General features: G+C 40.9%; 1 protein-coding gene across 1 annotated transcript in view; it reads right to left on the bottom strand.

Annotated features, from left to right (window-relative positions):
• Positions 1–12,500, bottom strand: part of LOC133620036 (uncharacterized) — a 33,880-nt gene that overhangs the window by 9,750 nt on the left and 11,630 nt on the right. The window contains exons 9-20 of the mRNA XM_061981187.2: positions 9,105–9,177; positions 8,926–9,037; positions 8,773–8,844; positions 8,555–8,701; positions 8,336–8,498; positions 7,279–7,539; positions 6,966–7,066; positions 6,490–6,902; positions 6,377–6,414; positions 6,216–6,272; positions 6,086–6,143; positions 5,916–6,014 (exon numbers count right to left, since the gene is read on the bottom strand). Coding sequence (XP_061837171.1) covers positions 5,916–6,014; positions 6,086–6,143; positions 6,216–6,272; positions 6,377–6,414; positions 6,490–6,902; positions 6,966–7,066; positions 7,279–7,539; positions 8,336–8,498; positions 8,555–8,701; positions 8,773–8,844; positions 8,926–9,037; positions 9,105–9,177 — 1,594 coding nt within the window. The remainder of the gene's footprint in view (positions 1–5,915; positions 6,015–6,085; positions 6,144–6,215; positions 6,273–6,376; positions 6,415–6,489; positions 6,903–6,965; positions 7,067–7,278; positions 7,540–8,335; positions 8,499–8,554; positions 8,702–8,772; positions 8,845–8,925; positions 9,038–9,104; positions 9,178–12,500) is intronic.

Genomic DNA, 12,500 nt, shown 5'->3' with positions numbered 1-12,500 from the left:
TGAATGTTTGGAACATTCACACAATAATATGCTTTTTTATTATTATTATTGTGTGAATGTTCCAAACATTCATACAATAATATGCTTTTTATTGTATGAATGTTCCAAATCATTCACACAATAATATGCTTTTTATTGTGGGAATGTTCCAAACGTTCACACCATAATATGCTTATTATTATTATTATTGTGTGAATGTTTGGAACATTCACACAATAATATGCTTTTTATTATTATTGTGTGAATGTTCCAAACGTTCATACATTAATATGTTTTTTTATTGTGTGAGTCTTTAAATTGACCTGCTGCTATACTCTCTCTCAAAGTGTTAGTGCTCAATGTTTCCTTACCATTATTGCTATGTTGTCTATTACCATTATTGCTATGTTGTCTATTACCATTATTGCTATGTTGTCTATTACCATTATTGCTATGTTGTCTATTACCATTATTGCTATGTTGACTATTACCATTATTGCTATGTTGTCTATTACCATTATTGCTATGTTGTCTATTACCATTATTGCTATGTTGTCTATTACCATTATTGCTATGTTGTCTATTACCATTATTGCTATGTTGTCTATTACCATTATTGCTATGTTGTCTATTACCATTGTTGCTATGTTGTCTATTACCATTATTGCTATGTTGTCTATTACCATTGTTGCTATGTTGTCTATTACCATTATTGCTATGTTGTCTATTACCATTATTGCTATGCTGTCTATTACCATTATTGCTATGCTGTCTATTACCATTATTGCTATGTTGTCTATTACCATTATTGCTATGTTGTATATTACCATTATTGCTATGTTGTCTATTACCATTATTGCTATTTTGTCTATTACCATTATTGCTATGTTGTCTATTACCATTATTGCTATGCTGTCTATTACCATTATTGCTATTTTGTCTATTACCATTATTGCTATGTTGTCTATTACCATTATTGCTATGCTGTCTATTACCATTATTGCTATGTTGTCTATTACCATTATTGCTATGTTGTCTATTACCATTATTGCTATGTTGTCTATTACCATTGTTGCTATGTTGTCTATTACCATTATTGCTATGTTGTCTATTACCATTATTGCTATGCTGTCTATTACCATTATTGCTATGTTGTCTATTACCATTATTGCTATGTTGTCTATTACCATTATTGCTATGTTGTCTATTACCATTATTGCTATGCTGTCTATTACCATTATTGCTATGCTGTCTATTACCATTATTGCTATGTTGTCTATGACCATTATTGCTATGTTGTCTATTACCATTATTGCTATGCTGTCTATTACCATTATTGCTATGCTGTCTATTACCATTATTGCTATGTTGTCTATTACCATTATTGCTATGTTGTCTATTACCATTATTGCTATGTTGTCTATTACCATTATTGCTATGCTGTCTATTACCATTATTGCTATGTTGTCTATTACCATTATTGCTATGTTGTCTATTACCATTATTACTATGTTGTCTATTACCATTATTGCTATGTTGTCTATTACCATTATTGCTATGCTGTCTATTACCATTATTGCTATGTTGTCTATTACCATTATTGCTATGTTGTCTATTACCATTATTGCTATGTTGTATATTACCATTATTGCTATGTTGTCTATTACCATTATTGCTATGTTGTCTATTACCATTATTGCTATTTTGTCTATTACCATTATTGCTATGTTGTCTATTACCATTATTGCTATGCTGTCTATTACCATTATTGCTATTTTGTCTATTACCATTATTGCTATGTTGTATATTACCATTATTGCTATGTTGTGTATTACCATTATTGCTATGTTGTCTATTACCATTATTGCTATTTTGTCTATTACCATTATTGCTATTTTGTCTATTACCATTATTGCTATGTTGTCTATTACCATTATTGCTATGTTGTCTATTACCATTATTGCTATTTTGTCTATTACCATTATTGCTATGCTGTCTATTACCATTATTGCTATGTTGTCTATTACCATTATTGCTATGCTGTCTATTACCATTATTGCTATGTTGTCTATTACCATTATTGCTATGTTGTCTATTACCATTATTGCTATGTTGTCTATTACCATTATTGCTATGTTGTCTATTACCATTATTGCTATGCTGTCTATTACCATTATTGCTATGTTGTCTATTACCATTATTGCTATGTTGTCTATTACCATTATTGCTATGTTGTCTATTACCATTATTGCTATGTTGTCTATTACCATTATTGCTATGTTGTATATTACCATTATTGCTATGTTGTCTATTACCATTATTGCTATGTTGTCTATTACCATTATTGCTATTTTGTCTATTACCATTATTGCTATTTTGTCTATTACCATTATTGCTATGTTGTCTATTACCATTATTGCTATGTTGTCTATTACCATTATTGCTATTTTGTCTATTACCATTATTGCTATGCTGTCTATTACCATTATTGCTATGTTGTCTATTACCATTATTGCTATGCTGTCTATTACCATTATTGCTATGTTGTCTATTACCATTATTGCTATGTTGTCTATTACCATTATTGCTATGTTGTCTATTACCATTATTGCTATGTTGTCTATTACCATTATTGCTATGTTGTCTATTACCATTGTTGGTATATTCATTATTCCTACATTGTTGATACAAATGATTGTTACAGTGTAATAATGATTGTTACCTGTGGTAATGCCACTATGATACAACATGTGTATTATAATCCTTGAACAAAGTAAGAGTGAAACTCATGTGAATAATCACTGAATGGAGAACTGGGGGTGGGATTAAATAAATTCTCTTCTTCCCACTCCCTTTCAGGCAAAACTGGACAATCATGCATTACATACTATACATGACCTTCTGCACTATATTCATTTATATTATTATGTGTTGTCAACTTTGTACTTTTTTATGTCATTGCCTGAAATAAACAAACAAATGAAATGAATGAATGAATGAATGAATGTTCCAAATCATTCACACAATATGCTTTTTGTTGTGCGAATGTTCCAAACATTCCCACAATATTATGTTTTTTATTATTATTGTAAATGTTTGGAACATTCACACAATAATATCCTTGTTATCTCGTCGTTGTTGTGTTTTCACTGTAGCTGAACACAATGCTATTTATTCCTACTGCAGCTGACGTTCTTAAAGTGACAGTACAACAAGTTCTCTTTAAGGTCTTCTCACTTCCTGAGAAGCATAGTCCTCTGCAGGGGACATTTTTCTACCAGCACAATTAGGATTGTCAAGTGACAATGTGACACAGACACTCATCATTCAAATCATCAAACAGAAAATGCCTTCCGTCGTAAAAAGTGTGACCATAATCTTAAGACTTTAAGAATGAGGTCTTAAACTAATGTGAATGTGTGACAGTCCGTAAGTCAGCTGGTAACGTGTTCCAGAGTCTGAGACCAACTACGAAGAGACAGCGACAAAACGACATCGATAAGTACCGTGATAGACACCTGATCAGTATCAATAAACAATGTGTTCCATAGGTACTTTTCTTTCTTGGTGGGAAGAGAGAGGAAATATGGAAGCAAGGTTGGTTGGTAATCATGTGACACCATCAACTTTGCATGGAGTGAGAAGAGAAAAAGAAAATGAAGAAATTGTGGATCAAAAAGGAGAAGTTACTTTTCCAAAAGGGAGCGCATGTGGTGTGTACATGATGCAAGGCAAGAGCGCTAATACCACACCACCTTAGCTCACCCTTTAGAGCACAGCTGTAACTTCCTGCCACTAAGCCTGCAGAAAATAGTTCTTCTCAGGTTTCTATGTTCACATTTTCACACTTTGCACTAGTTTCTTACACATTCATGATTTTGAAGATGTTATTGTGAAGTCTTCAATGTGATTTGACTATTTTGTTGACATTGTTTTCATCCTTGATAGCTGAGGGATTATCATCACAGGAAGTTACATTTACAATGAACTAGGGTTGTCCCATACCAATATTTTGCAACTAAAATGTATTTCCATACTTTTCTAAATAAAGGGGAGCACAAAAAATGTCATTTTTGTCTTTATTCTAACAAAAAATTTTAGGGTACATTAAACCTATGTTTATTATTGTAAATAAATAAGATTGTGAACTTAGACTAGACTTCCTTTTTATTGTCATTCAAATTTGAACTTTACAGTACAGATAAGAACGAAATTTCGTTACATAAGCTCATGGTAGTGCAGGATAAAAAAGCAATAAGGTGCATATATAAATAAATAGGTTACTGTACGGATAAATATAATGCACTTTTTCCACATGCCTCCACGTTTATGGATGTATGTTATATTGTCTTTTCAACATACTAGACAACTTGTCTTTTAGTAGTAAGTAAACAAACAAAGACTCCTAATTAGTCGTATGCAGTAACATATTGTGTCATTTATACACCTATTATTTTGTACACATTATGAGGGACAAGCTGTAAACATTGATTATTCATCTACTTGTTCATTTACTGTTAATATCTGCTTATTTTCTCTTTTAACATGTTCTATCTACACTTCTGTTAAAATGTAATAATCACTTATTCTTCTCTTCTTTGATACTTGACATTAGTTTTGGATGATACCACACATTTAGGTATGGATGTGATACCAAGTCGTTACAGGATCATACATTGGTCATATTCAAAGTCCTCATGTGTCCAGGGACATATTTACCGGTACTGACTTTATAAACATAATATGAATTTTAAAAAAAGATAAAAAGATTTTGTGACAATAAAAAATATCAATGTAATCATAGTAGTATGTACTTGGTATCATTACAGTGGATGTCAGGTGTAAGTCCACCCATGGCATTTGTTTACATTGTGACGCCGGTGAACTACGGTGTGTAGTGAAGCATGTTTAGGTATTCCTCGTCCTGCAGTGATAATGGTACGTGGAAGAAACTTACTTTAGTTGTCGCCATGGAGACCAGGATTAGTGATTTAGAAGTAGCTAAAACACTGTGGATGGGTGTTAGCTGCAGAAGAGGTGCTTTAAGACAAAAGCATCTCTTCCTGAGGGCGTTTCAGTGTTATAACTTCACCTTTATCTTTACTTTTTACACCAAAATGCGTCCATTCTCCCTTTTCTGTCTACACACTGTGTCTGCTTGTAAGTACTCTGTGTGTGTGCGCTGCCCAACATGCTCCTCAGCTGGTAAAACCAGCAATGTCACAATGTTTCATTAGTATACCAATACTATACTAGTAGCAATATACCATACAACCCTACAATGAAGTATATTTTCTCCTTGTTTTAAATAGGTGATGAACATCACAGATAGTATAAATAGTTGATAAAACATCACAGATAGTAACAAAACATGACATAGTATAAATAGGTAATACAAGATGACAGATAGTAATAAAAGATGACAGATAGTAATAAAAGATGACAGATAGTAATAAAAGATGATAGATAGTAATAAAAGATGACAGATAGTAATACAAGATGACAGATAGTAATAAAAGATGACAGATAGTAATAAAAGATGATAGATAGTAATAAAAGATGACAGATAGTAATAAAAGATGATAGATAGTAATAAAAGATGACAGATAGTAATAAAAGATGACAGATAGTAATAAAAGATGACAGATAGTAATAAAAGATGATAGATAGTAATAAAAGATGACAGATAGTAATAAAAGATGATAGATAGTAATAAAAGATGACAGATAGTAATAAAAGATGACAGATAGTATAGAAGCATGCTAATAATCAGTCACTGTCTCCAAGGTCCTGGAGAAGTTGTCTATGATCACCACAAATGAGACATGGATATATTTTATACATGTTGTATTCTTCCTTCTGTGTTGCAATGTCCATCAACCCTGACACACTACCTGTCAACTTCTGTACCTCCTCCTTCAACCCTGACACACTACCTGTCAACTTCTGCACCTCCTTCTTCAACTTCTGCTCTTCTTCCTGCTGGCGCTTTAGCTCCGCCTCCAACTGCGCCCTGCTCTTCTGACTGGGCTTTTCTGGAAGAAGAGTGCGGGGTTCAAACAGCAGCTTGTTTTGGCTGTTACGCTCCACGTCACCACCGTCTCACCTCTTTTGGTGCTGTGCCTTCCTCCCTCCTCTTCCTGCTCAGGGTCCAGACTCTCCCTCTGGGAACACAAGACAACTTTAATCAGTGCTGTGTTCTAACTGCTCATCAGGGAGGTGGGAGGGTCTAATACCTGTGTGTCTTCCTGCTGCCACCTGTCCATCACCTCACACGTCCTGGCGTGCACGTGCTGCGTATGACATCATCATCATCATCATCACATTCACTCTGCTGGCGTGCACGTGCTGCGTGTGACATCATCATCATCATCATCATCACATCCACTCAGCACACCTTGTTGGCCTGCAGGTCACATGATTGCTGCTCCAGCTCTGCAGGGGAAGCACACCTGGGATCAAAGGTCATGTTTACAGCTGCAGTGTGACCCTAACCCACAAGGTGCTCACTCAGACATCGGTGCACACTCTCTGCGTCGGCTCTGATCCGGTCCAGGTCTTGGCTCACTGAGCCGATGATTCCCACCAGCACCTCTTTGACGGGCCAATCAGCAGCCAGGTCTTGTGGCTCAGAAGAGGACTTGAAGGACCAATCAGCAGCCAGGTCATGTGACTCAGAAGAGGACTTGAAGGGCCAATCAGCAGCCAGGTCATGTGACTCAGAAGAGGACTTGAAGGGCCAATCAGCAGCCAGGTCATGTGACTCAGAAGAGGACTTGAAGGGCCAATCAGCAGCCAGGTCATGTGACTCGCTCACCTCACTGCTGGACAAGTCCCAAGTCTTTCTGGACAGGTTCTGCAGGATCTGCACCTTCTTCTCCGCACGCTCCTCCAAGATCTCCCGCTCTTTCTCCAGACGCTCGCTGATGCAAGCAGACATAGTCACACCTGCAGTGTGCTGCTGCTGCCTTGCTCAAGGTGCTCACCTGAAGTCTTTTTCCATCTTCATGAAGAGCTCCTTGAACTCTGCGCTGATCTCTTCTCGAATCTGAGCCTCCATAACAAGCAAGGCGGCCTCCTTGTCCGACTGACACACACATGAACACACACACATTAAAGACACACACACACACACACACACAGTTATTAAAGACACAGATATCAAAGACACACACACACACACAGGTATTAAAGAGACACACACACACACACACGCACGCACGCACACACGCACGCACACACACACGTGAAAGTCTTCCAAGTGATGCTGTGTTGTGTCTGACTTTGACACCTTCCTACCTTCTGCTGGTCCTCCAAGGTCTTGTTCCCCTCCTGCGCCTCCAGCACCGTTCCCTCCATCTCACTCTGGTCCTCCTGGTCCCACTCTTCACCGTCCTCGTCCTCCGCCACGTCTTCTAGACCGCTCTCCCAAGCCAGCAGCGAGCTCTTGCGGCCCCCCGTCCTGCGTGGCTCGGCCTGGTCGATGATGATGGACAGTTCCATGGCCGACCTGTGGGCGGAGGCATCCAGGCTGACGGGCCTGCTGCTCAACACCACCACCTAGAGGACACACACAGACCTGCTGGACTGAGGGCATCACTATTCAGAGTGCTCAACATGGCTTCAGTCTTGCTAGATCAAACAGCAGCTTCTGTACCATGGAACACAAAACTAAGTACAACTGCTGTTGGTATTAGACATGTTGTACTTTGTATCTTCCATAACGTGTCTACTGACAGATATAAGTTACAACTATACACTACTTTGTATTAGACATGTTGTACTTTGTATCTTCCATAACGTGTCTACTGACAGATATAAGTTACAACTATACACTACTTTGTATTAGACATGTTGTACTTTGTATCTTCCATAACATGTCTACTGACAGATATAAGTTACAATTATACACTACTTTATATTATAAATGTTGTACTTTGTATCTTCCATAACGTGTCTACTTTGTATTTTAAATGGCAACAGCGGAGGATACATGTGCATGTACGAGCCAGTCTTCCCCACAACAATAGAGAGGAAAAGAAGGAACTTATTGACTACAACATCAGACTACAATGGTGGACCCCTGCATAACACTTTGGGTACATTTCTGCTCTATATGGATAATCTGCTGACGTCACAAATTCCAAACATCTTGTTTGGAGAAAGTAGGAAGTTGATGTTTTCAGGACTTGTCCACTACACCTACCAAAAAGTAAGAACAGTTGCCCTTGAAGACACTGTAGTTAGCAATGACAGCTGGTTTGTATTAGGACTCCCTGTCATGTGATTGATTGTTTTCTGCCAGTGTAGATCTGACTGGACTTGTGCTACTTTTGGACATGACAATGATCAGCACCTTCTGGGCAAGGGCGGAGAACTTCAGGACGTTGAGCGTCTCGTCCACGCAGGCGGCGCTCTGGTTGATGTTGACCACCATGGTCACCTTGCCGGCACCACAGAAGAAGAACTGCAGGAAATGAGTCAGCTTGGACTCCCTGAAGGGAATGTGATGCTGGATCCTGCAGAGGTCACAAGGTCAAAGTGTGGTCAGGTGACAAACAGCCACACAGCATACTTGGCCTGCTGGTTGAGCCTCATGGCGTTGATGCACTTCCCAAGTGTCAAGAGGGAGTTGTTGATGTTTCCCGCCTCCTTCAGGCGCTCTCCTGTGTTGTGCGTGCGGGAGCAGCGCTCGGAGCCGGCCAGGTCGCACAAGGCCAGCCTGCACACACACACACACAGGAGCTTGCTACACAATCTCTGGCCGCGTGTCACTCGCTCGCTGGCACTCACTCGCTAATGCCCAGGACTCTGGGAACGCCGCTGTCCTCCACTCGCAGGATCCTGATGGAGAAAATGCTGTGGCTGCAAAACAAAGATGGCCGCCGGTAACAACTGGGGTCTGGCGCCGGCGGGACTAGATGGAGGAAACAGGAAGTGCTTCACCTCCTGCTGGATAGATGGTTAAGTCTGGTGGAGGAGAAGCTCTGGTTCTTCTTTCCAATTTTCATCACCCTGTAGGCCTCCTCCAAGCTGTTCACCTGGATCCACTTCAGGTCTGCACACACGTGGCCAAAATGTCCCCGTAAGAGCCTCCGCTGCAGGCAGGAGGCGGAGCTTGTTACCTTTGATGAAGGAGTTTCCTTTCACGTCCTGAGACACTCGCAGCACAGTCCTCTTGACGTGTCTCAACGGCACCTGAACACACACACACACACACACACACACCTGTCAGCCAATCAGCACGTGACATCAAGAAGTAGAGAATTTGGCATTTTCACCTATTTCTTTTTCTTTTCACAACAACAGATACAAAATAACACATCTAGTACTTAGAAAAATGACATCATAAACATTTTACAGGCACTAGCCCGTTTTCCCTGCATTAGAAAAGTTGCCTTGTTTCTCCAACTGCAGCACTTACGTGGCCACGCCCCCTGCCAGGTTGTCCATGGTATATCTCTTCAGCAAAACTTTTTTTTCCCACTTCTATTTTGTTTGTTTTGCTACTGCCAGGTCTGCAGCGCAGGCTCATTAGAGGAGCGTCACCAGTTTCATGATCAATCAAATAATGTGACAGAGATGGATGGACAAGAAGATGACAGAAAAGATTTCTCTGCAAAGTTGGTGTAAACATCTTGACAAATAGGAAATGATTATATAAGTCAAGAGGAGCCGGCAGCAGCTCACACATTCTCATACTTTCTGTAACATCCAGGAAGAAGTGATGTCAGACATCTTGACAAAAGTCTCAACTATAATCTACAGAATTGTTTTTATTGAAATATTGCAGGAGGAAACCTTACAATGTATTAAATCCATAAAGTGCATAAAATGGAGTAGATGAGTTATTATCATGTAGACAAATGTCATATTTTCCCAGGAGATGTTTGGAAATAAAATGTTGATGTTCCTCTAAGACGCATGTAGTAAAGGTGTTGGATGTTTTTTCATGATCAAACATGATGTCACTACTGGAGGTGTATCACAATAGGTGGAGGTGTATCACAATAGGTGGAGGTGTATCACAATAGGTGGAGGTGTATCACAATAGGTGGAGGTGTATCATTGTGGGTAATCCAAGATGGCGGCGCACATAGACGCAGAGGTTCAGAGCTCTCTTTTTTGGTGCAAGTTTTTGATATTTTTGCTTGTATATATATATATATATATATATATATATATATATATATATATATGTGTGTGTGTGTGTGTGTGTGTGTGTGTCTGTACACATTATGCCGGGTGACTAACATCTACAGTCAACCCAAACTTCTTAAATTGGGACTACGGAGTGAGCAAGACGTCACAGCTGAGTTTCTTGGCTTACACGAGATACTGGCGGACATAGCCAGGACACCGGGCTCTCCATGGATTACATCTCCCAGAAGAAGGAGGCGGAGGGACAGGAAGCAAAAGCGGGGCTGCAGAGCTGGCGTGCTAGCTAGACTCCGCAAGCTGCCATTCAAACCATCGCTTCCCAGCCTTTTTTTATGGAATGCAAGATCCCTCACCAACAAGCTGGACGAGCTGAAGCTGCAGATTGCGACAAATAAGATGGTCGGGGACAGCTGCATTCTGCTCATCACGGAGACGTGGCTTCACCCGCTCATCCCAGACACAGCTATCGAGCTAGCGGGCCGCACAACATATGGGCATGACAGAACCAAGGACTCCGGGTAAGAGCAGAGGAGGGGGGCTGTGCATCTACGTCAACAACAGCTAGTGCACCAACATCAAGACTGTTCAAGATTCAAGATGCTTTATTGTTGTCCTTTCTTTAACATGTACAAGACACATAAGAACTGAAATTTCATTTGACCAGTCACTGCTCATCTGATTTGGAGAACGTTACTGTGAAATGCAGACCCATCTACCTTCCACGGGAGTTTAATGTTGTCATGCTAACGGCTGTTTCCATACCACCGGCAGCTAATGCTAGAACGGCCCTCAGGATGTTACATGACTCCATTAGCAGTCAACAAAGTGCGTACCCTGAGGCGGTGCACATCATTGCTGGGGAAGCATTTAAGTCCCATCTTAAAACTCATTTCTATACTCTAGCCTTTAAATAGCCCCCCTTTTTTTAGACCAGTTGATCTGCCATTTCTTTTTCTTTCTCCTCTGCTCCCCCCTCTCCCTTGTGGAGGGGGAGACACACAGGTCGGGTGGCCATGGATGAAGTGCTGGCTGTACAGATTATCCGGGGTGGACCGCTCGCCTGTGCATCGGTTGGGAACATCTCTGCGCTGCTGACCCGTCTCCGCTCGGGATGGTTTCCTGCTGGCCCCACTATGGACTGGACTCTCACTATTGTGTTGGATCCACTATGGACTGGACTCTCACTATTATGTTGGATCCAATATGGACTGGACTCTCACAATATTATGTCAGACCCACTCGACATCCATAGCATTCAGTCTCCCCTAGAGGGGGGGGGGGTTTACCCACATATGCGGTCCTCTCCAAGGTTTCTCATATTCATTCACATCAACGTCCCACTGGGGTGAGTTTTTCTTTGCCCTTATGTGGGCTCTGTACCGAGGATGTCGTTGTGGCTTGTGCAGCCCTTTGAGACACTTGTGATTTAGGGCTATATAAATAAACATTGATTGATTGATGATTGATTGACTTTAACCATGCAGAATTGAAAACTGTGCTCCCTAAATTCCACCAGCACATTAAATGTGCAACTAGGGGAAAAACACTCTGGACAAGGCATACTCTAATATCAAGAGTAGCTACAGGGCTAAGCCACTACCACACATAGGCCAGTCCGACCACCTGTCAGTGTTGTTAATCCCAGCATACACTCCCCTCAGGAAAAGTGCTCTCCCGACAACTAAAACTGTTAAAATCTGGCCTGAGGGCGCCTCTCAGCAGCTCCAGGATTGCTTTGAAAGAACCAACTGGGGCATCTTTGAACAGCAGGACCTGGAGGACTACACTTTATCTGTGCTGAGCTATATCAAGTTCTGCACGGATATTGCTATGACAGAGAAGCGCATCCGGGTCTATCCAAACCAAAAGCCCTGGATGACTGGTGAGGTCAGGACCCTGCTGAAGGAGAGGAACAAGGCCTTCAGGTGTGGTGATGGGGCACAGTACAGTGCTGCCAGAGCCAGCCTGAGGAGAGGCATCATAGAGGCCAAGACAGCATATCAGAAGAAAATAGAGGGACACCTCAGCAGCAACAACACAAGGCAGGTGTGGCAGGGGGTGAAGCACCGGCTACAAATCCAACAACCTCGCTGTGGCTGACGGAGACGCCTCGCTGGCGGAGGAACTGAACATCTTCTTTGCTCGCTTCGAGGTGGAGCAACCACATGCAGTCACATCACAACCCTCAACCCGTGAAAACGTCCTCATGTTGGAGGAACATGAGGTGCAGCGCACACTAAGGAGGGTGAACCCAAGGAAAGCTGCTGGACCGGATGGTGTACCTGGACGTGTACTAAAGACCTGTGCCGACCAGCTGGCTGTTGTCTTTACCAGGATTTTCAACCAGTCCTTGTCCCAGT

The sequence above is a fragment of the Nerophis lumbriciformis genome, linkage group LG32, assembly GCF_033978685.3.
Source record: "Nerophis lumbriciformis linkage group LG32, RoL_Nlum_v2.1, whole genome shotgun sequence".
In the NCBI taxonomy this organism is placed as follows: domain Eukaryota; kingdom Metazoa; phylum Chordata; class Actinopteri; order Syngnathiformes; family Syngnathidae; genus Nerophis; species Nerophis lumbriciformis.
This window is presented reverse-complemented; position numbering and strand designations above follow the sequence as displayed.